The sequence below is a fragment of the Xyrauchen texanus genome, chromosome 14 (assembly GCF_025860055.1).
Source record: "Xyrauchen texanus isolate HMW12.3.18 chromosome 14, RBS_HiC_50CHRs, whole genome shotgun sequence".
NCBI lineage: Eukaryota > Metazoa > Chordata > Actinopteri > Cypriniformes > Catostomidae > Xyrauchen > Xyrauchen texanus.
In genome coordinates, this window is record NC_068289.1 from 17,265,185 (window position 1) to 17,291,635 (window position 26,451).

At 45.0% G+C, this 26,451-nt stretch overlaps 1 protein-coding gene across 1 annotated transcript in view; it reads right to left on the reverse strand.

The window, feature by feature from the left end:
• Positions 1-2,619: 2,619 nt before the first annotated feature.
• LOC127654901 (macrophage receptor MARCO-like) overlaps positions 2,620-26,451 on the reverse strand; it is a 31,745-nt gene continuing 7,913 nt past the window's right edge. The window contains exons 11-17 of the mRNA XM_052142448.1: positions 15,826-15,921; positions 15,700-15,735; positions 15,555-15,608; positions 14,666-14,701; positions 14,517-14,552; positions 3,272-3,436; positions 2,620-3,131 (exon numbers count right to left, since the gene is read on the reverse strand). Coding sequence (XP_051998408.1) covers positions 3,001-3,131; positions 3,272-3,436; positions 14,517-14,552; positions 14,666-14,701; positions 15,555-15,608; positions 15,700-15,735; positions 15,826-15,921 — 554 coding nt within the window. The 3' untranslated portion in view covers positions 2,620-3,000. The remainder of the gene's footprint in view (positions 3,132-3,271; positions 3,437-14,516; positions 14,553-14,665; positions 14,702-15,554; positions 15,609-15,699; positions 15,736-15,825; positions 15,922-26,451) is intronic.

Consider the following 26,451-nt stretch of genomic DNA (forward strand, 5'->3'; position numbering starts at 1 on the left):
TTTGATTGATTGCTTCAGAAAGCAAACAGGGTGTAAACACTTAGCTATGGAAATGTTGTTTCAAGTTTTGATCAAGAGTAGTGACTCCATACAGATTTACATTTATGCATTTGGCAGACGCTTTTATCCAAAGCGACTTACAGTGCAATTATTACAGGGACAATCCCCCCAGAGCAACCTAGAGTTAAGTGCCTTGCTCATGGACACAATGGTGGTGCCATGGGGTTAGAACCAGTGATCTTCTGATTAACAGCCCTGTGCTTTAGCCACTACGCCTTTTTACACAAAGTCTAACAGAAACTTCAACAGTTCCACTTCCTCAGTTGGTATCAAGACAAAATATTTTTCTGAAATAAAACAAATGTTATATCAAAATCAAATCAAAAGTTATATCAAAAGTATTTTGGGAAATTAATTCCAATATGACACATGATTTTAAAACTCAATGACTTGAGGTTAGGTTACAGCAGTCCACTTGTGTTTCTGTGTGTCAAAAACTGTTTTTTTTCCCCCATTAATAATCACTCAAAACACCTGACAAATCAATGACAAAGCTGTCAGTTAAAATACATTTAAGGCAAGTCAGGTCACTCAGATAGAAGTGCAGATCCTACAGTATCTACTTGAATGTGTAAAGATTGAAGTCTCCAAAACAGTTGATCTAGATTATGATAAAATAACATATAATCAAACTAGCAATAACATCAATAACTAGTTCAAGGTTCAACATGTTTTGCTTTCTGAGATGCTATTCTGTTCACTACAATTGTACAGAGTGGTTATCTGAGTTACCGTAGTCTTTCTGTTAGCTCAAACCAGTCTGGCCATTCACCCTTGACCTCTCATCAACAAGTCATTTCCATCCACAGAACTGCCACTCACTGGATGTTTTTGTTTTTGGCACCATTCTGAATAACCTCTAGAGACTGTTGTGCATGGAAATCCCAGGAGTTCAGCAGTTACATAAATACTCAAACCAGCCCGTCTGGCACAAACAATCATTCCATGGTCGAAATCACTGAGATCAAATTCTTTCCCCATTCTAATGCTTGAAGTGAACATTAACTGAAACTCCTGACCTGTATCTGGATGATTTTATGCATTGCACTACTGCCACACAAATAGCTGATTAGATAATCGTATGAAAAAATAAATGTACAGGTGCTCCTAATATAGCGCTCAGTGAGTGTATATTTTGCATTGTCCAATTAACCTTCAATAACAGCCTCTTTGCAAAGCTTGCATTGGTCCCAATTTATATAAGTTATATAAATAACTACTATGTATTAACATTAGATGTTGTCTTGCAAAATTCTCACAAGATTCACATTTGCTGCTACTGAGGTTGAGGAAAAGGGTTGGGGTATGGTTAGATATAAGGTTAACAGTGTAAGTACAGAAGTATTTCAATACAGGTACTTTAAATTAAAACACTGTCATGTTCCTGGTGAGTCTATCCTCATTTTGTCTCATATGTCTCTCTCTTCTGTGTGTGTGCACAGGTGCCACGTGGTGACACAGGCACCTTTTCCATGTCAACACTTGTTCAAGCCACTCATCAGCTGATCAGCGGTACTTGTTTGCCATTACCTCTGCTCTATTTTTGTTCCCTCATGTGTGCAGTTTGTCGGATTGTTCTGTATGTTTCACATTTCAGTCTAGCCTAGCCTTGCCTCCTGATGGTACTGTCTTTGTTATTTGTTTTTTAGATTAATAGTATCTATCCTACTTTCTCCTTACTTCAATGTAACTGGGTGGGCCAGTTTTTAAACACCCAATTGGCATTATAGATGTGAAGGCTAAACATGGGTAATATGTTTTAAGATTTATGACTTGAGTAATTCATGGATTTCAGAACAAGATATTTTTTCAGCCTAGTTTCAATTAATGCAGCTTAGTATAAAATAGGTATTTTTGGATTGGGCATGAAATTTTTAGTTCTGAAAGTTACAGTATATAACCAACTAAAGTAACATCTCATAGCACATTGGCTATTTATAAAAAGAGACAAGCCCTTCAATATGTCCCAGCCCAACTCCCTTCTTCAACAGGAAATACTGTATGTCAACATCAGAAAGAAAACTGCTCTTTAAAAGGGTCTTAAAATCTGTTAACATTTTTATTAGTAAAAAACTTATTGTGTTACATACCTCTTTTACTGTGCTTAATGAACTCAGATGTTGATCAATTATTGTATTTAGCTTACAGGTCCTTCAGTTTTAATGAATCATCAGCACTTAAGTTACCCAGATAAACTAATGAGCATCTTTCTCCCAGTGGACTAAAGCTCTTTATAAATGCTACCATATCACTTCCTTTCATTATTATTTCTGTCACTTACTGCATCATTTATTTATTAGTGTGGCCTCTTACCCCTTTCAGGGGACCTCACCGCCAAGCCCACCTTTCCTTTACCCAGGGTCCCTCAACTAATGAGGAGCTAGACAAGCACAGAGGAAGAAAGTGAGGACAGGACAGATGTGGGTCCCTGGAGAGGAGATCAGGAGCAGAGAAGCCCTCTGAATGACAATTGTCAATTAGTTTCTCCAAAATGCAAGAGAATGATCATGAGAAAGTGTTTAAGTGTTTCGTGTACAGAGAACAACATTTCAAGACAAATTTCAGAGTGTAAAGTAACACATTTTTATCATAAAATCACTGTACATTTTTACTAATCATATGTGTATGTCTTGAGTAATTTTTTTTGTATGAACGGTATACAAATGGGTGAGTTTGTTTTGGAGTTGATGTGTACATCTACAGAAGCTCCAAAAATTATTTGGACACTGAAGCCAAACTTAAAAATGGCTGAATTTCAATGCATTAAATGACAAAATATAAAAGGAAGCAACGTTGTGAATGATAGCACAAGCAAATTTCTCAAGCAAAACAATGTCAATCGATGAAAAAATCCATAAATGTCAATCAGTTTATGTGTCCAAATACTATTTAGTTCCACCTTATGGGTATGTTTTTTTTTGTGTGAGAAGTGTTTTCGACTTAAATACAGCTAACACCCACATCCTCTGTGTGGTTACAGTTATTAACTCCCATTCCAGAATGCGGACAATCAAATATGCTCTTCTCCTTCCCGGTACATCTCACTTCGTCCAGCCAGATGCGTCCATTTCCTGTAGCAGATAAACAGCAGACCCCTCTCAGAGCAATTCAATAGTCTTGGTAAACTATAGTATGTATGCCCATTTACCAAACCATTAACCAAAGCACCACCCATAACCATAAGCCTCTTAACCACAGAAATATATGTCACCTGAAGTAGCTGTGAACACTTGGTTGGACCTCTGGTAGCCCAGCATCTTGCACACCACAGTAGCATCCACAGTGTCAAAACTGTCATCACACACTGTTCCCCAGGTATCCTGATAAAACACCTCCAATCTTCCACGGCTGGCAGTTCCCACTAAACGAACAATAGCTGACAAGAAATGTGCAAACATGAGATACTCTGTTGGATTCCCACCATTAATGTATCTGTGGCTCAAGTGGCTAAAATTAAAGGTATTTTTTTCTATGAAGCCCATTTTTATAATGCATTCATAAAGTCTGTTTATATTTTTTCTGGTTGCACAGTAGTTTTTTCCATCAGCAAATCAAGATTCACAACACTTTGTGTAGGTGGCATAAATGACAAACATGCACAAGCATGGGTGAAGGAGGAATGCAGTTGACCATTTTTCTGCCTTCTAATAGGGTAAATATGGGTGTGTTTGTGTCTTTTGATTTAAGTTCTTTATTAAACATTATTTATATTGTGAAGCCGGTTCTCGCCTCCTCGTTTCCATTACTCCCTTTACACACAGTTTTAATCAGTGTGGCAGGGTGGAGGGCGGTCCGGGCTGTTATTCCGCACACCCGGCCCCTAATTAGGCTGATTAAGCCTGAGAGGGATAAGGCCGACTGGAGATGGCAGTGCAAGAGAGAGAGTGTTACAGATAGCTGTCCGACCCCTGTGTGTGTGTTTGCCTTTTTGGTTAAGTTTCTCATTAAAATATTATTTATATCGTCAAGCCGGTTCTCGCTTTCCATTGAAATATGTTACACTGGTGCTGAAACATGGGAAGGAGGATGGATGCACCGTAGTAGAGTCCTCGCCACTACCATCCACCCCAGCAGAGCAGCCACGGCCATCCACCAGGGGACAGAGAAGCCCGGCCGCCTGAGAAAGCACCAAACACGAGGGGAGGAGCTTCTGGAGCAGTCAGGACTGCTGCCAGGGGCGGAGGAGACACCTATCAGACGCTGAAACGCGTTGGTGTCTGAGACCGCTGACTGCATGCAGGGAGGGGCTCCTGGCTGACCGCCTGGAGTGGGAGAACCACAGCCAAGGGTGGGGAATATACCTTACATCCACCAAAAACGCAGTGGGGCATTCTGTCTGCAGGGGCCGGAGGACTACCTCCGTTCCACCTGGGGAGGCACAGCTGTCATCCACTAGAGGGTGGAGGAGTGGCCGAAGACTGAACTAGGGCGTATCAGAGATATTTCTTGATTCAACTCCCAATAGATGGTGCCTACTACACAGGAAGTAGGTAAGATTAACTCCTCATTGGGGTTTGGGTTCAGAGGCATGTATGTTAGACAAGGCGTCAGGCTTACCATTCTTGGAAACTGGGCAGTAGGACAGTGCAAACTGGAAGTGTGCAAAGAAAAGAGACCATCTAACTTGGTGTGGATTCATATGTGTGGCAGGGTGGAGGGTGGGGCCGGGTCGTGATCCTACACACCCGGTCCCGTATTAGGCTAATTATGCCTCTGTGAGGGTTAAAGGTCGACTGCAGAGGATCGTGCGGGAGAGAGAGGGATCATTAGCGGACATGTCCTTCATGTGTGTGTTTATGTTGTCTTTTAAGTTTACTATTAAAATATGATTTACATCGTCAAGCCGGTTCTCGCCTCCTCCTTTCCAATGAAAGCTTGGCAGTACAGAGGTATTCAAGGTTCTTGTGGTCAGTGTACACAATGAAAGGATGCTCAGCTCCTTCTAGCCAATGTTGCCACTCCTCTAGAGCTAGTTTTTACAGATAGTAGTTCTCGATTACCGATGTCATAGTTTCGTTCTGCTGAAGTTTCCTGGAGAAGAAAGCAACTGGGTGAAGTTTGGGTTTGTCTCCAAATCACCGAGAGAGAACAGCACCGACTCCAGTTTCAGAAGCATCAACCTCTACAATGAAGGGTTTAGATGGGTCAGGATGCTTGAGGGTGGGTGCAGTGGTGAATGCAGCTTTTAGTAGACTCAGAGCCTGATCAGCTGTGGGCTTCCAAGTTAGGTGAATAGATTTCCTTCAGAGTAGAGACGTGAGGGTGTTGGCGATGAAGCTAAAACCACGAATGAAGCGTCAATAAAAATGAGCAAAGCCTAGGAATCTTTGGAGGTCTTTGACTGTTCGTGGAGTAGGCCATTCGGTTAATGCTGTGATCTTGGATAGATTCATGAAGATCCCATTGGGGCTGATGACATAGCCCAAAAAGGACACAGTTTGCTTGCGGACTTCACATTTCTCTCCTTTAATGTAGAGTTGGAGCTTCAAGAGAAATTTAAGGACTTGGCAGACATGGTGAATTTGAGACCCCAGGGATGGTGAATATATAAAAATGTCATCGATGTCAGCTATTACAAATTTTCACAGCATGTCCTTTAGTACATCATTGTTGAGACACTGGAAGACAGAGGGGGCATTAGCGATTCCATAAGGCATCACACAGTACTCATGATGACCTGAGGTGGTACTATAAGCGGTCTCCCACTCATCGCCTTGTTGAATGCGGAACAGGTTACAAGCACTGTGGAGATCTAGCTTGGTGAACCATTGGTAAGAACGCAATTGGCAGAAGGTACTAGGGGCAAAGGATAGCGGTGTACTTCACTGTGCATTGATTGAGGCCCCAGTTGTCGATACATGGTCTGAATCCACCTCCCTTCTTCTCCACAAAGAAGAAGCTAGCAGAAGCAGGAGATGTGGATGGCCAAACATATCCCTGTTGGCTTCTCATATATATTCTTCCATGACTCTCTGTTCAGACACTGTTAGAGAGTAAACTCGACTATGAGGGGGAGCCATTCCAAGAAGAAGCTCTATGGCACAGTCATAGGAATGATGGAGAGGTAGACCAGCAGCCTTAGCCTTGTAGAAAACCTCATCTAGATCCTGATATTCGACTGGAATTTGAAACGTGATGTGGTTCTCTGGACTTTCTATGGTCGTGGTTCCAATAGTTAACTTGGGTAGTTTAAGGCAATGGACATGACAAAACCAGGACCACTGGGTGAGTTGTCGATCTGACTAAGAGAGCTGTGGATTATGTAGTTCCAACCAAGGATAACCCAGAATAACAGGATGGTTTAGAGAGGCGGTGACCAATAAGGAGGTGTGTTCATCATGACGAGCACTGACCAAAATGAGGGCTTAGTGCGAAGAGTTATGACACCATCTCCAATAGGTCCTCCATCAATGGTCTGAATACTTCTGGGTTGTGACAATGACTCTAGGTATTTTTAATTTCTTCACAGTCTTGTGATCGATGAAGTTATCCACAGCTATCATTGCAATCATTGCTGTTAACACAGGAAATCCCTCAGAGTATCGTAGAGTAACAGGTATCGTAAAACGTCAGTCCACAGTAACTTGAAAAAGACTCACCGGCTTTGAACGGGCATTGGGAATGCTGTCCTTGTTTTGCCAGAGGAAGCGTGAAGAGCACATTTCACAATGACATGATCTGGTTTACCGCAGTAAAAACCACAATGTTCCCTGCGTCTTCTTTCTCTTTCCACTTTATTTAATCGTGCATGTCCGACTTGCATGAGTTCCATGGTTTCGTTAGGAGGTTGCAGTGTTTTCTTGACGATAGGCAAAGGATGATTCAACAGTAGAAGATAAAGACGACTGGATAAATTAATGAGTGACTCGAGGGAAAGTTGTTCATCTCCGTATACCAGCTCAGTTAAGATCTCTGTGTTTAAACCTCAATGAAATATTGACTTAAACGTGGTGTCATTAAAACCACTTCGAGCAGTGATTGTTCTGAACTCTAAGGCGTATTCAGACACACGGCGATTACCTTGAGTGATGTCTCAAAGTTACTCCCCCATTTCTCTGCCATCAGGTGAATGATCAAAAACACATTTAAATAGTTCAGTGAGGTACTGATACGTGGAAACAGATTCTCCTCCCTTTTCCCATATGGCAGGAGCCCACAATAGGCTTTTCCAGTGAGTAGATTAATAAAACGTCTGGCAGGCACCAGCTACATTTATTCATCATCACTTAGTGACACGTAGCAGTGGAGTCCAACATCAAGCAGGAAAGGAGATGGATCTGGCCTGCTCTGGTAACCTCGGTATATGAATCCCGAGATTGAGACAGGAAAACAAATAGAATAATATTAGCGTAGATTCCATTAAATTTATTCCAGAGTTATAGATTGTTATTAACGGTTCTGGTTCCGTCAGACCTAACTAAAGCAGACTGTGAGTTGATGGATACATTAGGTGTATGCCTGGCTGAACTGAGTCTTTCGTCTAGACTTAAATTGAGTGAGTGTGTTTGCATCCTGAACATTGTTAGGGAGACAATTCTATAGTTTAGGAGCCAAATAGTAAAAGGATCTACCTCCTTTTGTGGATTTTGAAATTCTAGGAACTATTAACAGACTTTCTTTCTTTCTTTCTTACAATTTTTGGGACATGTCCTAAGAATAGCAAGGAGTTAATAATAAGAAGAGGTTCTGAGATTACAGGGTTGGTATTGGATCTAACTTACATGTTGTGGTTTTGATATTTGGATAAGTTTAGTTAGCTCTTCTTGAACTACGATAGTGAAGGATTGAAGTCGCACTTGAGGAAAATTATGTGACACTGTTTTCTGAGGTACTGTGAAGATGATTGCATAATTCCAATTACATTTCTAATTATTTCAATATTATCAGTAAAGAAATTCATAACTTTCTCAGTGGTGATAGTGGTGAAAGTCATAACTTTTGTGCTGCGATGGAGTATCTGTTAGGTCAAGGCTTTATTCCTAACTAATTTAGCCACAGTAGTGAAAAAACACCTAGGATTATTATGGTTATTTTCTATCAGTTTGCTTTTTTCTTTAATTTTCTTTAATCGAAGGGGAATTACACTGTGCTAGTGAACTATATTTATATTTTTTGTTATTACATCAAGGCCTTCTAGACTTTTTTGGCTTACTGTGTATATGAGACAAGCTATCTAATAGTGAAGCTATCTTTAGTAGAAGAATAGTTCTGCCTGAACGATAGCATGGTGTAGACTGACTGACGAGGTAATGATTTGAGATGTCATCGCTCTGCAGCAGAAATTCTATAGTATCAACATCAACTCCATATGTCATAGCATATGATTATAGCGATAAGTTGGTCCTGTCACATTTTTTCTGACTTCAAGAGAGTTGAGAATATCGATGAATGCTAATCTCAATGTGTCATTTGAATTATCTATGTGAATGTTGAAGTCATCAACAATTAAATCTCTATCCAAAATAACTACTAGATCTGTTCACCAAATTCACCAAAGAAACCAGAGTAAGACTGTAGCAAGGGCAATAGATGACAGATTTGTTTATTTATATCTGATGGGTCACATTAAGCATTATTGGTTTAAAAGACTTAAACTTATGTCCTGTCCTCCTGAGTAACACCAAAAACTTCACTGTATCAACACCTCCTCTTTGACCCTTCAGATGAGGCTCATGTTTATAACAATAACTTATTTAAACTAATACTGTATATTCATCTGGTTTAAGCCAGGTTTTAGTCAAACAGAGCACATCCAAACGTCTAGGTTACGTATGTAACCTCCGTTCCCCGATGGAGGGAATGAGACATTGTGTCAGAGAAGCGACACTAGGGGTCTCTCTTGAGCGCCGATATTCACCTCTGAACTATGAAAAAAGGCCAATGAGAGTTGGCAACCAGTATTTGCATGTCCCGCCCCCGGACATACAGGTATTTAAGCGGCGCAAATACGGGAGTTCATTCAGGATATTTCTGAGGAGCCGGAAATGGTCCGGCTACAACAGTGGCTCGGCTCAGCGACGTTGCAGGGGAGACACAACGTCTCGTTCCCTCCATCGGGGAAAGGAGGTTACATACGTAACCTAGACATTCCCCTTCTGTCGCTCTCTCCACATTGTGTCAAAGAAGCAACACTACTGGTCCACTTATAAAGTGCCATGCGCTGAGCTGTGTACGTGAACTGCTGATGCAGGAGCGAGCAGGTATACCTACATGCAAAACGACCAACTGCATCAGGCTGCACGTACCCTTCCCCAATGCCCCATTTAAGCCATCAGACTCCTTATTGTTACCCTGGAGGGGGGAACAAGGTGATGGCCGCCAACATGGGAACGGGCCAGCCTGGCTTGTCCTCTTTTCTCTCTATGTTTCTCGCATAGAGCAACTACGGCTGGGGCCCTTACACGCATTGAGGGAAGGGGGTCTTAGCCCTTATTCAGGGCGGAGAAGACCCTGCGGAAGCCACGCCTCCCTGGGAGGGGAGGCAAATTTTAGTGGCAAACACATCAGAGGCCTGCTCAGGGCCTAAGTGGAAAAGTTGGTGCGGTGGTAGATCCAGCCTCGTAGACGGCGACCGAGATTATAGAATCTCGCAAAAGTGTTAGGTGTTGCCCAGCCCTCTGCTCTACAGATGTCTGCTAGGGCAGTTCCCCTAGCCAGTGCCCATGAGGACGCAACACTCCTGGTGGAGTGAGCTCGGACCCGCAAGGGGGGGGACACAGCCTGGGTTTGATAAGCCAGGGAAATGGCGTCGACAACCCAGTGGGCGAGTCTCTGCTTGGAGACAGCATTCCCTTTCTGCTGTCCCCCAAAGCAGACGAAGAGCTGCTCAGAGCGTCTAGTGCTCTGTGTGCGGTCCAGATAAATCCGTAAAGCACGTACTGGACACAGCAGTGAAAGGGCTGGGTCTGCCTCCTCCCGAGGCAGCGCTTGCAGGTTCACCACCTGATCCCTGAAGGGTGTGGTAGGAACCTTGGGCACATAGCCCGGTCGCGGTCTTAAGATCACGAAAGTGTCTGCCGGACCGAACTCCAGGCAAGCGTCACTAACAGAGAACGTATGCAGGTCCCTGACCCTCTTGATGGAAGCGAGCGCGATCAGCAGGGCGGTCTAGAGAGAGAGGGCCCTGAGTCCAACTGAGTCAAGTGGCTCGAAGGGGGGTCTCTGGAGTCCTGTAAGGACGACCGAGAGATCCCAGGAGGGGAACAGGTTAGGCCGGGAGGGAGTCATCATCCGGGCACCTTTTAGGAACCTGATGGTTAAGTCGTGCTTACCAAGAGACTTGCCGTCTACCGTAACATGGTGGGCCACGATAGCGGCGACATACATCTTGAGGGTGGAGGGGGACAGCCTCCTCTCCAGCCTCTCCTGTAGGAACACGAGCACTGACCTAACTGCGCACTTCTGTGGGGCTTTGGCTTGGGAAGAACACCAGTCTGTGAACAGACGCCATTTTAGGGCGTAAAGATGCCTGGTCGAAGGGGCTCTGGCTTGGTTAATAGTGTCTATGATGGCCGAAGGTAGGCCGGCTAGATCTTCCGTGTCCCGTCCAGGGGCCAGATGTGGAGATTCCAGAGGATGCCCCGTCCCTGAGAAAGAAGGTCCTTCCTCAGGGGAATTCACCAGGGAGGGGCTGTCATGAGGAGCGTGAGATCCAAGAACCATGTCCGGTTGGGCCAGTAGGGGGCCACCAGAGTGACTTGCTCCTCGTCCTCCCTGACCTTGCATAGCACCTGTGCAAGAAGGCTCACTACGTCGGGACACCTGCTGCAAGGGTACTCCTGCCCTTAGAAGGCAGAAGTCTGTCCAGGGTCTGAATTCTGGCGGCAGGCAGTGGTAACTTTCACCTTGTGGGTGCCGCAGTGCCATGCTCGTCTCGGGACTCAAGTCTGGAGCCAGTGCTGAAGTGGTCTCATATGCATCAACCCCAGCGGCGTGACCGTGGGATCGCCATGTATCCGTGGCGCGTTCCGCCGTCGAGGGTGGCGAGGGCGGATGAGCAGGTGGCGGTGTGACGAGTGGAGAGGGGTGCTCTCCACGAAGATGTCAGCTCATCATGCACCTCCGGGAAGAATGGAACCGGGGGGGCTGTGAGCGGCACCCAGCACCCAGGAACCAGTTGTCTAGCCTTGATGGCTGTGGGGAGGATGGAGGGTTCCAGTCTAAGCCCACGCTGTTGGCTGCCTGGGAAAGCATATCGGACATCTGCGCGTTGGGCCTCTTCCTGGGCGTGCAAGCCCGAAGGCGGCAGCCCAGAGGAGTCCTCGGCGTCAGATCCCACGGCCTCCGATGTTGAGGCGAACTCGTCTACTTCCATCGCAAGAGGGTAGGCAGACTGGCGAGTCGCCGTCACCTCAAGCGGGGACGCGAGTCAACGAGCGTGTCGGGGCGTGGGTGGTCCGAGGGGGCGTACCCGACGGAGCTGCACCAGCTGCCATCCCCGAATCGCCTCCATCGCCAGCCGCATCGTCCTCAATCCCGTGGGAAGAAGGAGCGACGTGGGGGGCGGCCGTCGGAAGCGGAGACTACTCCAGGAACAACACAGGGGCGGAAGGGCATCTTGAAAAAGACGCGTCCTTAAAAGGACGTTCAACGCCGCTGTGTTTTGCTCTTTTAGAGGAAATGACTCTTTTTAAATAAAATCACTCTTTTAAGAAAAAAGAACTAGAAAGAGATCTTTAATATTCTGCACTATCAAAGCGCTCAGGGTCAGGAAATGCACAGCCGTGCAAACAGGAGAAAGCCGCCGTAAGATCCAACAGCATGCAGCAGGGGATAGCAGGAACTCGGTGTGTATACGCAGCAGTTGCAGACACGACCATCGGTTCCGAAAAAATTTTCTGAATGAACTCCCGTATTTGCGCCGCTTAAATACCCATATGTCCGGGGGCGGGACATGCAAATACTGGTTGCCAACTCTCGTTGGCCTTTTTTCATAGTTCAGAGGTGAATATCGGCGCTCAAGAGAGACCCCTAGTGACGCTTCTCTGACACAACGTGGAGAGAGCGACAGAAGGGGAACTATGATCTGTGATAATTTAATTTACAATTAGTGCTTTGGTTGAAAGAAATCTAATGTTTAACAGACCTACCTTTACATGATGGTTATCTTATTTTAATTTAATTTTTTCACGTTTTACCTTGATAAAATATTTTTCTACATTATTTTGTGAGGGGTTTGTGTTTGGTAGTTCTGGGAACAGACACAGTCTCTAAATGATGTCTAGGTGATACAGTCTCTATCTGTTATAGTTTATGTGATCTGTGTGATGTCTCAAGACAGCTAGCAGACATTCAGATTAGCCAGTTTGTCTGCTTCCTGACCTGGGCCCCAGTTAGTCAAATACTATCGCTTCTTTGAGCCAAATTACTAGAGTGGAGAGCGGCACCATCCCTTGAGGGATAGAGTCTGTCTCTCTTTAGCAGTTCAGGTCTACCCCAAAATCTCCAATTGTCTTTTAATCCAATGCAATTCTCTGGACATCACTCAGATATCCAGCCATTCAGTGACACTAATCTACTACAAACCTTGTCACCACAATGAACAGGGAGGGGGCAGCGCATATTGCAATGTCTGACGTAATTTTTGCAAGTTAACACACCTTTTAAACATTACCTCTAGTGATCAGACACATCATTTGTGTCAATATGTATAACAATTTTATAAAATCTACGTTTAGCATTAGCCAGCACTTGTAAATTTTATCAGATGTCAGATGCCTGAGCCCCCAAATTTCATTTAACTATAGTGGCTGGAGTCTCTATTTCCACGTTCCTTACAATAGAATCTCCTATAACAAGGGCACTTTCAACATGATTCTCAGTGGGTGCATCACGGAGTGGGGAGAATCAATTGAAAACCCTTACAGGAATGAGAGAGTGGTGCCGCTTTGCTGAGCGAGTACGTCGCCGAGACGTCACAGAACCGCACTGCTGTGGGGGCTCTACAGCCAGAACAAAAGTGTGTGTTGCTTGCTGTTCTACCCGCATCCAAAACAGTATCTACCGGATTTTCTTTCTCACTGACCTCCACTAGCGTTCAGATGCGTGCCTCTACCTCATTAACCTTCTCCATCAGCCTCACTAATTTCTTACATTTATCACATGTGAATCCCTCACTGCTGACAGAAGAAGCTATAGTAAACATGTGGCATGCAATGCACAAAGCAGTAATATGAGAGGATGCAACTGTTTGCTGTTGTTGTGGTGGTTCCTTGAGAGTGATGCAATCATCTGTGTAAAACACAGAGGAGAAAACAAATGCACACAGTCGATATGTGAAGTGTAGACAAGCAGAAAAAAGAAAAAGAAAAAAGAAAAGAAAACGGGTGCACGCAGTAATATACATGCAGTTCAAAATGTAGAAAAGAAGAAAAAGCATGCGGTAAAATGGCAAAGGATTAAACTATGAAAATAGAGGATTAAGCAATTTGAAGCAGGATAGAAAGCTACATACAAACACAGACTCATGCAGCATGCCCATAGCAACTGGAACAGGAACAGAAGCGAAAAATGTGCAACTACCTAGAGAATACTACAAGGATTATTTATTTCAATTACGTGATGCTACCGTATACCATGAAGAAAGCTTCAGTAATTATCGTGATGTGAAAATGTGATACCTCAATATGCCAACCTTAAACAGTATAATGCATTTAAACACAGTACACATCCAATTTTATCTGTAGAAGTTGTAATGATTAATACCTTTTTTTTTTTTTTTTTTTTTATCTAGTATTTAAATGCATTTATGCATATCAGGACATCATCACAAACATTAAAGTGATTTGAATATAGTCCAGTATGGAATAAATTAGATTTTTTATGTATTTTTTATTCTTGTGTGTGTGTTGTATAACTAGGGGTTGCACCACTACTGATTTTTAATAGCCGACTAGTCGAGCTCATCAATCGAGTCAAATTGGACTAGTCGCAATATCATTTCACCACACACCCGAAGTTAGCAAACAGGATTCAGGTCAGCATTACACTTGTATTTCAGTTATATTTAAAGGCCGATTTGCATATATTGCAGTCAGATGCATGTCAGATTCATCAGTCAATCAGATTGATTTATTTGTAGTAGGTGGGTGTGGTGTTTAGGATATGTCCCAGTTTAGGACTTCTTGCTGGCCTTGAGTGACGCAGTCATACTTTAAGTAATTTATGTAATTCGAAAGCGAAGAGCTTGCTGTCATCACTGCTGCTATCACCACTGAGAAAGTTTCTGGTGCCCCCCTTGGGTAAGATGGTGCCCCCCTAGGGAGTTGGTGCCCTATGCATACTGCAGAATATGTGTATAGGTATTTACTTTGAATGTGTGAATGTTAAATTAAATGTTATCTCAGGGCTCAAAAGCCAGAACCCCAAGATCTAGAAGAAGTCATGATGTCTGATGTCAGAAACAGTTACCCAGTAGAACACAAGGATGAATCAGTTATACAGGTAATTACACGAACCTGTAGGTCCTACATTACCCATGTCACCCTTAGGACCTGTTAAAAACACACAAAATAATTTTACTCACAAAACAGTTAAAAATAAACAAATAGATGCTGTGGATGCACACATATTATGGATTCACATGCACAGATGTGCCAAAACATACCTGGCTCTCCCTTTTGCCCTGGTAAACCACGGAGTCCTAAAGGAATGAGAGTGAAGAAGAGAGAGAAAGAAAGAAAGAATGAAAGAGAAAGTGTTTAAAATGTACATTCTAATTTGTAACAGGTGATTTTTAGGATAGTTAGAGCTGTCCTGGGCAAATTATTTATTTTTGACAGGCTAAATCTGTCTGGCGCCTTAATGTATTTAATCTTATTATACATTTCAATTTAAGTTTGGGTGTGCCACCGTTACAAAGGAAAGCACTGTCAGACTGTAAAATGTGTTTAATCTCTTAACTAAATCCCAAGAATAAACTAGATAACAAGAAAAGCATGATTACAGGAACATACAGTATGTACAGTTGTCAAAAGTATTTGGACACTTAAGCCACAATTTTAAATGTATGAATGGCATTGCATTTTAAATTTAAAATTTCAAAACATGTGTTTTTTTTTTTTTTACAAAGATGGAATAAGAACTCTTTTAAAACCAAAAATTTCACAAGACTCACATGTTTTAAATGACAGAGCAATATATATAATGTTCAAAATGAAGATAAAAAAGTATTTTGTGTACTTTGTGGTTGTCAAATGTTAGTGGAACATGTCCATAGTTCATGTGATGAAAAACCTGTGGTTTCTCTGCTAGGACACTTGTGTGAACTTGAACTGACTTACTTTACTGTACATGACCTTAGGATCATCTGATTAGTTGAATACAAAATTCCTCATAAAAGTTAGTTTTGATAAAAGCTTTAGAATGAGATGTCACTTAGTTTGATAGTTTGTTATCTATTTTGTTATCTAATGCAATGACATTCATGCATTTGTAATGTGAGCATCAAACATTTTTTGGAGCCACTGTATGTGTCTTTTAAATGTGGAGCTTACCTGAATCTCCTTTACTGCCCTTGTCTCCTTTCAGTCCTCTTTGTCCAGGGACACCTACATCAGGGACAACTCATCAAAGTCAGATGAGGACTGTGTCAGAAAAACTCCATGTTCATCATTTGTTTGTGTTTATTTATTCATTTACCTGGCAAGCCTGTATTTCCCTTTTGTCCAGGTTGTCCTGTGCGCCATGAAAACAATCCGTTGAAAGTCAATAATTCACATGATGGCATATATTACATTTATTGGCTTGTTTCCTAAGCTCTCATACCTGGAATTCCAAGGCCAAGGTCTCCCTTTGGTCCAGGTGAACCTTTTTCTCCAGGTGGTCCTTGCAGACCAGTAGGTCCTCCTGGACCAGGAGGTCCTGAAAGACCCACAAGCCGTAGGTTAGCACGCAAATTAATCAGGACAAACTAAGCCAGACACACTGGAATTTAAAGTTCTGCATTAAAACTAACAACAAGATCTCTTAAATACAAGAAGCTCTTGATGGAATACAGTCAAATGCACCCTAGACTTAGCCTCAGATGGGATGACTGTCAGGGTACCGTGTTAATACAACGAGCACTTTTGAAGAAGAACTAGTAGTCAGTGGACTTGCCAATAATTTCCAAGTTAGTAAGCATCGACTTTTTAGATATTTTCAAGAGTTTTGTTTGAGAAAAGTGTTAATTTCCACACAGATTTTATTGTAGTCATAATTTTTATTGTGTATAATTATTAATATTGTAGGCACTATTTCATCATATCATATTCATTCATTTTAATTAATTTTACTCTGACTAAAAGGACATATTATTTTTGTTAACAAAAATAAAAGTTTACTTGACAATAATGTGCAGAATGAAAAAAAACATGTATCAAACTGTAACAGACAAAATTTTAACTATATATTTAAATATTTAAAAACATTTATAAACTATTAAAAATTATTTAAACATGTTTCAAATATATTAAAGATTAATGTTTGATACATATGATTAAAATAAACACATGTTTAAGGAAATTGCAAGTTACTCAAGTTACGCATTCTGACAGTGTTTGCGTTGTTGCAGTATAATTTTTTTCTCATCATATTTTCATCAAAATTATGTTCTAATGAAAACGTCTCGGGTTACATGTGTAACCTTTGTTCCCTGAAAAAAGTGGAACGAGATGCTGCGCTGCTAAGCGCTACGAGGAACAACTCTAGCTGTGAACCGAGCTGAATAGTGTGTGTAACACGTCAATGAACATTGACCGGAATTTATTGCCTCGGCTGATGTAATCATTAGATGCACCTGCGGCCAGGCTATAAATGGATACGTCACCAGGTGTCGTCAGATACTTCTTTTTGAAGAGCAGTCCTGGGACGTCCCAGTGCGGCAAAGCAGCGCAGCATCTCGTTCCGCTTTTTTCAGGGAACAAGGGTTACATATGTAACCCGAGACGTTCCCTTTACAAAAAGCTTCACTACGATGCTGCGCTGCTAAGCGCTACGGGGAACGCAATACCCATGCCGCCGCACTTGGGGCTGTCCGGACTCCTACGGTTGTGCAGTGTACTCACAAAAACGCGAGAGGTCTCAGACATGAGCTTGAGATGTCGACTCAAGGGCATAAGAGCCCGGAGTAGCATAAACATCTAAACCATTCAATTTTGATGAATGTGTGCGGAGAGGACCAGCCTGCCGCATCACAAACTTGTTTAGGCATGGGCTGAGATGTCGACTCAAGGACATAAGAGCCTGGAGTAGCAAAGCGTCTAACCCATAAAGTTCGATGAATGTGTGCAAAGAGAACCCTATCGCAACACAAACTTGTCATAAAAACTGATGAATGTGAGCGGAGAGGACCAGTCTGCCGCATCACAAACTTGTTCAGGCATGAGCTGAGATGTTGACTCAAGGGCATAAGAGCCCGGAGTAGCAAAGCATCTAACCCATAAATGTTTGATGAATGTGTGCGAAGAGAACCCTATCGCAACACAAACTTGTCATAAAAACTGATGAATGTGAGCGGAGAGGACCAGCCTGCCGCATCACAAACTTGTTTAGGCATGGGCTGAGATGTCAACTCAAGGACATAAGAGTCTGGAGTAGCAAAGCATCTAACCCATAAAGTTCGATGAATGTGTGCGAAGAGAACCCTATCGCAACACAAACTTGTCATAAAAACTGATGAATGTGAGCGGAGAGGACCAGCCTGCCGCATCACAAACTTGTTTAGGTATGAGCTGAGATGTCGACTCAAGGGCATAAGAGCCCGGAGTGCAGAACATCCAAACTAAAAAAGTCCAATGAATGTGTGCAGAGAGGACAACCTGCCGCATCACAAACTTGTTTAGGCATGGGCTGAGATGTCGACTCAAGGACATAAGAGTCCGGAGTAGCAAAGCATCTAACCCATAAAGTTCAATGAATGTGTGCGAAGAAAACCCTATCGCAACACAAACTTGTCATAAAAACTGATGAATGTGAGCGGAGAGGACCAGCCTGCCGCATCACAAACTTGTCCAGAAATGAGCTTGAGATGTCGACTCAAGGGCATAAGAGCCCGGAGTGGCAGAACATCCAAACTATAAAAATCGAATGAATGTGTGCGGAGAGGACAACCTGCTGCATCACAAACTTGCTGCAGAGGGAGACCTCTAGCCAAGGTTTTAGAGGAGGAGAGCCCTCTGGTAGAGTGCACCCTAAAACATACTGGCAAAGCTTGACCGCGTGCCTCGTAGGCCCAGGCAATAATGAGGATGCCTCTTTGAGGGCACCCCGCCCACCAAGCCGTGGCAAACCGCAGTGGCCACATAGAACCTGGCAGTGGCGAGGCAAGTGCCCGCTGACAGTTCTTTCTACAGAAAATCCAGAACTGAAGCAAACTGGCAGTAAGCTGGTTCTGTAATACGAACTTTAGTAGAAGGAAACGCATGCAGGCGCATTTGTGCTATGTATGTGTTACTACGATCAGGGGGGGACTGGGCGACTCGGGGAGAAGTAGAGGAGACATTGCGCTATCAACAGAGGCGAAGAGGTCCTCTTCTGCCCTGTAAAATCTACCCAGATCAGTTCCAAGTGGAGGGAGCCCTAGCACTTGAAATGGTCTCAATAATCTCAAGAGAAAACCCTGTGAACCTCATTTGGTACCCTTAGGGGCCAGACATGAAAGGTTTCACAATTCGGGCCAAGGATGAGAAGGTCCTCCCTGTTCGGAATCGCCCAAGGCGAGCCGACGAGGAGAGGAATTAGCTCCGAGAAACGTATCCTGTTCGGCCAGCACAGCGCCATTAATAGGAGGCAAGACCCTTGCTGGTGAACATCGCCAAGACTCCCGGGAGCAGAGAAACCAGGGAAAGAAATGCATACAGATGCATTCTGGGTCATGTATGTGTCTTAACGTCCAGACCCAAGGGGGCTGGGTGATTTCAGGGAGAAGTAGAGGAGACATTGCGCTATTCATAGAGGCGAAGAGGTCCTCTTCTGCCCTAAGATCTCACCCAAACTTGTTCCAAGTGGAAAAAGCCCGGCATTTAAAAAGGTCTCGATAACCTCAGGAGAAAGCCCTGTGTCCCTCAGTTGGTACCCTTAGGGGCCAAACATGAAAGATTCCACAATTCGGGGCAGGGATGAAATATTGCCCTGTGCCTGAGATAGAAGATCCTTCCTGTTCGGAATCGCCCAAGGCGAGCCGTCGAGGGAAGAGATTAGCTCCGAGAACCAAGCCCTGTTCGGCCAGCGCAGTGCTATCAGTAAGAGGCAAAAACCCTTGCTGGCGAACTCTGGGCAACTACTACCTTAGGGTGGAGTTCTTCACTCCCCCATTGGTATTTTCTGTCTGGACCGTAAATCTGCTCCCGTATACGGGCATCCAGGGATATAACTGACCTGAGTGACAGGAGCTTACCCTGGGCCCTAAGGAGAATCCGACGTGTCAGAAATACAGCTGACAAGAACGTGGGTCTCCTTGATGATTTATGTAAGAGGCTACCGCTGTATTGTCTACCCGCACCAAGACATGGCAGCCTCAGGAGGAGGTATTTCAGGGCCAGAAATACAGCCATCAACCCGAGACAGTGACAACCGAGCTGACGACCCTCCTATCCCCTTAAGCTGGACGACCACTTAAGGCCGCTACCCCGCCTGTCAGGGAGGCGTCTGTCGTTAGCAGTCTGCGATAACAAGACGCACCTAGAGTGGGACCCAAGGCAGAAAACCGGGGTCTGAACCACATAGAAAGGGAACGAAGCCTGAGGCGCGTAACCCTTATTAGCCTAGGGGTTTTGGCCCTTGGAAGAAATCCCCTGGCTTTTGGCCACAACAAAAACGGTCTCATGAGCAGAAGACGCGGTCGCCACGAGACCTGGAAATCGTTGATACTGATAACAGTGCAACCTTGACCTAGCCTGACTTTGCTCAGGGTGATCTGAATGGACTCAATCCTAGCGGGAGACAGTTGTGCCCGCATTGTGATTGAACTCCATACAATGCCCCGATAGACAGTGTTCTGAGTGGGAGAGAGGATGCTTTTCTTGGCGTTGAGCCTCAACCCCAGAGAAACAGATGAGCTAAGACGATGTCCCTGTGCTGAACTGCCAGTTCCTGGAACTGCGCTAGGATCAGCCAGTCGTCTACATAATTCAGAATGCAGATGCCCCGGAGTCGCAAGGAGCCAGTGCTACATCATGCATTGTGAATGTGCGGGTAAAAAGGGCTAGGCTGAGTGAAAGAACCTGACCCTGGAAGACTTCGCCCCTGGAAGTGAACCTCAGGAACTTTCCATGTTGTGGCAGAACTTCTAAATGAAGTATAGAAGTGCGTCATAAGATCGATGGTGACCAGCCAAACGAGTTGTAGGGCTTGAGACACGACTGTCTTGACAGGCATCATCTTGGACTTGAACACCCACGGGTAGTTCAAGCTTTAAGATCTAAGCCAGACGCCACCCCTCACCCTCCATGGGAAACGGGAAGTATTTAGTGTAATAACCTAACTCTCTCTCTGGAAGGGGAACACATACCATGGCCCCTTTAACCAGGAGATTGAGGTTTTTTATTTTTTTACATAAAAAGTAATCCGGTTCACGGTAGTGAGAACACGCCATTGAAACACAGAAAAGCGGCGAGTGAATTAAATCCTGACGCCCTTATAAGACCCACAGAAATGAATATATCAGGCAGAAGTTTCCAAGCTGCCAGGATCTCTGAGATGGGTATTATATTTTAACACTTCCTGTTGAGGGGTTGTCGAGTGTTTCGCGTCCTGAATAAAATGCAGGAACAGCGAAAACACCCAATTTTGACGGAAGCCTCTGCAACCCGAAACACCAAGAGGTGGCGGGAATGGAGGGGCTTCGAGGGGGTACCGGGAGGGGTGAAGTGAAGCACGCGCCCGTCCCGAGGGAGCTACCCCCTAATCTAGGCGCAAGACCGTCAGGGTTTTCTCTTACTAGAATTTATAGTCCTGAGGTCTTGCTTCGGGGGCTGGCGAGGGCGGCGAGACTGTCCCCAATCCCTGGGAGGAGGAGCACGACTCGCCACGCTTTGCTTTTGAGCCTCCCCTCAGTCAGGACCGAGGCGGGTCTGAGGCTTGCTCGTCAAGCGCAGAACCCACACTCAGGTCGTCCAGGAGGTCAGCCTGGTACGCCTGTAAAACAGCATAGTGTGCAGAGCAGCACCAGCCTGACCTGCTGCTTGATAAGCCCGTCCCACTAAAGTGGAGGTTGTCCTACAAGGCTTTGAGGGGAGAGAGGGCTTCTTAAGTGACGATGCCGAGCCCGGTGAGAGATAGCCCGCAAGCGTCTCTTCGACCGGCGGCATCACTGAATACCCCCGTGCCTCAGCACCCATGATAGTTGAATATAATGACGTCGAGGGTATGTGAACACGGAAGAATATATATATATATATATATATATATATATATATATATATATATATATATATATATATATATATATATTTTTTTAGGGGTTCTCCATGAGCGAAAAAGCTCTTCATGGAGGTTATCAAAGAAGGTAAGGGACCCATGAGGCGTTCCCTTTCTTAGACTGGAAGATAAAATCTATCCCTTAATTTGGAGCGTTTGGGGGTCTCTTTTTCGCGTGGCCAGTCCAATCTGGCAACCGCACGAGTAACAACATCGAGCAATCCCTCCGTAGATTTTTTATCGCGGACGGAAAGCTCGGAGGCGGGAAGAGAATCGCGATCCACCTCATGATCCGAAGAAGCGTTGGAACGCGCTTCGAGATCATGTGAAGAACCAGCTGGGTTTGGGGAGAGAGTGAAAGAAAGGGATCAACCCGTCTCTTGCTCCTCAGCCAAATCCATGCAAGAGCCCCACGAACGATCTTTTTTTTTTCGTGAGTGCTGACTCCCGGAAGCAAGCGAGGCGAGCACGACGCACTCTGCCTGTTAAAGCAAATCGCAGTGCTCGCACCCACCCTGCTGCAACGCGAGAGCAGCGTGCTCTTACCCCCAAACAAACAGAGCAAAAACTGATGTGTGTCATCTTCAGCTATAGAGCGAGAAGAGGGGAACACCCACCGTTTGCGGCTTTCAGTCATTCTCTCTTTTTTTCTCTTTCTTTTTTAGAAATATATATATATATATATAGAATATTTTCTAAACAGAAGAGAAAAGAGAACAACGTTCACTGCACACTGCCTAACTGATTCTAACTCCTAACAGAGGAAAGAAAGTTTTGACAGGGTTTGTGAAACACACAGAAACAGAATCGCTCTGAAAAAAGAGTTTCTGACGACACCTGGTGACGTATCCATTTATAGCATGGCCGCAGGTGCATCTAATGATTACATCAGCCGAGGCTATAAATTCGGTCAATGTTCATTGACGTGTTACACACATTATTCAGCTCGGTTCACAGCTAGAGTTGTTCCCTGTAGCGCTTAGCAGCGCAGCATCGTAGTGAAGCTTTTTGTAAAGGGAACTGTTGATTATCATCACAATGTCACCATGAGACCAACTGAAAACACAAGACAGACATGTGACTATAATGCCATAGTCACTATCAGACAAAAACCCAGACTGACAGAGTGACAGGACTGTGGCATTATCATCCCATGTCTGTCTTGTGTTTTCAGTTGGTCATGCCTGGAACATGGTGTCTGGATCCTAACCCTTCTGCCTGGTTCGATTTCGGTTTTGGTGTCTTGTCCTGAATTAACATGAGTGCATTGCACTCTCATCAATAATCTATGTATGTCTCTCGCGACTACGGACATGCGTTGCACCACACACCCGGGTCACGTTGTGCTGAGGTTCGGTCACATTGGTCTGAGGTTTCCTGGTTGTGTGTGGCCAAACTCTCGCACAGGTGTCCTGTCTTGTTTTTTCCACCTGTTGTGTGCATCGCGTGGCATTTGCCTTGTGATGCACGCTTATTTAATGTGAGAATGCATGGCATCGCTTTGTTTATTGTTGCTACGCATTCTCTCATCTTGTTTGTCAGTTGCCATGGGTGTATATTGCCTTATTGTCCCCTCTACCTTGAAGGTGTAACGGCACACCAAGACACAGATGACGGTAAGTCCTTAGGGAAGCATGACTTGATCATCAGGTTGCTGAGAGGCGCCAAGAGGTTGAATCCCTCCAGACTGTGCCTCATTCCCTCATGGTACCTCTCTGTAGTTCTTCAGGGTCTATGGGGAGCGCCCTTTGAGCCCTTGGAGTCAGATGAGCTTAAGGCACTCTCTTTAAAGTCTTCCCTCCTGACTGTGCTCACTTCAATCAAGAGGGTAGGAGACCTGCAAGCGTTTTCTGTCAGCTGAAACGTGCCTGGAGTTCGGTCTGGGCTACTCTCACATGATCTTGTGGCCCCGACCGGCTACAAGGTTCCCACGACCCCATTTAGGGATCAGGTGGTGAAACTGCAAGTGCTGCCCCAGGATGTGGCAGCCCCAGCCTTGACGTTGCTGTGTCCGGTGCACGCTTTACGCATCTATTTAGATCGTGTGCAGAGCTTTAGTGTCTCTAAGCAGCTCTTGTCTTACATTGGTGGACAGCGGAAAGCGCTGTCTCCAAGCAGAGGATTGCCCACTGGGTCATTGATGCCATAGTGATGGCATATCACGCTCAGCAAGTGCTGCCTCTGCGGGGCTACTAGCTTATTCTACCAGTAGTGTGGCGGCCTCCTGGGCCTTGAACAGTGGCGCCTCTCTAACAGACATTTGCAGCCTGGGCAATACCCAACACCTTTGCAAGGCTCTACAATGTCCGGGTTGAGCCAATTTCGTCCCGTGTCTTGGCAGGAATGAACAGGTAAGTCCGGGACAGCTGGCCGGGTGTATCGCTTGTGCATAGCTCCTTTCAACTCCCCTGAGCTGAAGACGTGCACTGTTGACTCCCAGTAGTGTTCACAAAATGTGATCCCTGGATTACTTCCTCCTAGCCCTGTGGCGGATGAGTTTGTGGAGAAACTGGCTTCCAGCTCAGTACATGTGCTAACTAAGCCCTGTACTGGGGTAGGTCCTCCGCATGTGTTGGGTCCCCATAGGTGAAGCCATGCAACGTATATCTTCCACTAAAATGTTTCCTTGTTGGTAAACTACGTCTTCTTGGGCAGAGACCCCTCTGCCCCAGTCACTATGTTTGTAGAAACTTCTCCACATGACATTCTTCCAACAAGGCTCGGCAAGACCATGTGTAGCCTGTCCATATTTTTTGGGCAGTTGACTTGTCCCCGAAGGGCCGTTCAATGCTCATAACAGCGAGGGAGGTTATCCTGACGCCCTTATAAGACCCACAGAAAAGAATATATCAGGCAGAAGTTTCCAAGCTGCCAGGATCTCTGAGATGGGTATTATATTTTAACACTTCCTGTTGAGGGGTTGTCGAGTGTTTCGCGTCCTGAATAAAATGCAGGAACAGCGAAAACACCCAATTTTGACGGAAGCCTCTGCAACCCGAAACACCAAGAGGTGGCGGGAATGGAGGGGCTTCGAGGGGTACCGGGAGGGGTGAAGTGAAGCACGCGCCCGTCCCGAGGGGAGCTACCCCTAATCTAGGCGCAAGACCGTCAGGGTTTTCTCTTACTAGAATTTATAGTCCTGAGGTCTTGCTTCGGGGCTGGCGAGGGCGGCGAGACTGTCCCCAATCCCTGGGAGGAGGAGCACGACTCGCCACGCTTTGCTTTTGAGCCTCCCCTCAGTCAGGACCGAGGCGGGTCTGAGGCTTGCTCGTCAAGTGCAGAACCCACACTCAGGTCGTCCAGGAGGTCAGCCTGGTACGCCTGTAAAACAGCATAGTGTGCAGAGCAGCACCAGCCTGACCTGCTGCTTGATAAGCCCGTCCCACTAAAGTGGAGGTTGTCCTACAAGGCTTTGAGGGGAGAGAGGGCTTCTTAAGTGACGATGCCGAGCCCGGTGAGAGATAGCCCGCAAGCGTCTCTTCGACCGGCGGCATCACTGAATACCCCCGTGCCTCAGCACCCATGATAGTTGAATATAATGACGTCGAGGGTATGTGAACACGGGAAGAAAATATATATATATATATATATATATATATATATATTTTTTTAGGGGTTCTCCATGAGCGAAAAAGCTCTTCATGGAGGTTATCAAAGAAGGTAAGGGACCCGTGAGGCGTTCCCTTTCTTAGACTGGAAGATAAAATCTATCCCTTAATTTGGAGCGTTTGGGGGTCTCTTTTTCGCATGGCCAGTCCAATCTGGCAACCGCACGAGTAACAACATCGAGCAATCCCTCCGTAGATTTTTTATCGCGGACGGAAAGCTCGGAGGCGGGAAGAGAATCGCGATCCACCTCATGATCCGAAGAAGCGTTGGAACGCGCTTCGAGATCATGTGAAGAACCAGCTGGGTTTGGGGAGAGAGTGAAAGAAAGGGATCAACCCGTCTCTTGCTCCTCAGCCAAATCCATGCAAGAGCCCCACGAACGATCTTTTTTTTTTCGTGAGTGCTGACTCCCGGAAGCAAGCGAGGCGAGCACGACGCACTCTGCCTGTTAAAGCAAATTGCAGTGCTCGCACCCACCCTGCTGCAACGCGAGAGCAGCGTGCTCTTACCCCCAAACAAACAGAGCAAAAACTGATGTGTGTCATCTTCAGCTATAGAGCGAGAAGAGGGGAACACCCACCGTTTGTGGCTTTCAGTCATTCTCTCTTTTTTTCTCTTTCTTTTTTAGAAATATATATATATATATAGAATATTTTCTAAACAGAAGAGAAAAGAGAACAACGTTCACTGCACACTGCCTAACTGATTCTAACTCCTAACAGAGGAAAGAAAGTTTTGACAGGGTTTGTGAAACACACAGAAACAGAATCGCTCTGAAAAAAGAGTTTCTGACGACACCTGGTGACGTATCCATTTATAGCATGGCCGCAGGTGCATCTAATGATTACATCAGCCGAGGCTATAAATTCCGGTCAATGTTCATTGACGTGTTACACACATTATTCAGCTCGGTTCACAGCTAGAGTTGTTCCCTGTAGCGCTTAGCAGCGCAGCATCGTAGTGAAGCTTTTTGTAAAGGGAACTGTTGATTATCATCACAATGTCACCATGAGACCAACTGAAAACACAAGACAGACATGTGACTATAATGCCATAGTCACTATCAGACAAAAACCCAGACTGACAGAGTGACAGGACTGTGGCATTATCATCCCATGTCTGTCTTGTGTTTTCAGTTGGTCATGCCTGGAACATGGTGTCTGGATCCTAACCCTTCTGCCTGGTTCGATTTCGGTTTTGGTGTCTTGTCCTGAATTAACATGAGTGCATTGCACTCTCATCAATAATCTATGTATGTCTCTCGCGACTACGGACATGCGTTGCACCACGCACCGGGTCACGTTGTGCTGAGGTTCGGTCACATTGGTCTGAGGTTTCCTGGTTGTGTGTGGCCAAACTCTCGCACAGGTGTCCTGTCTTGTTTTT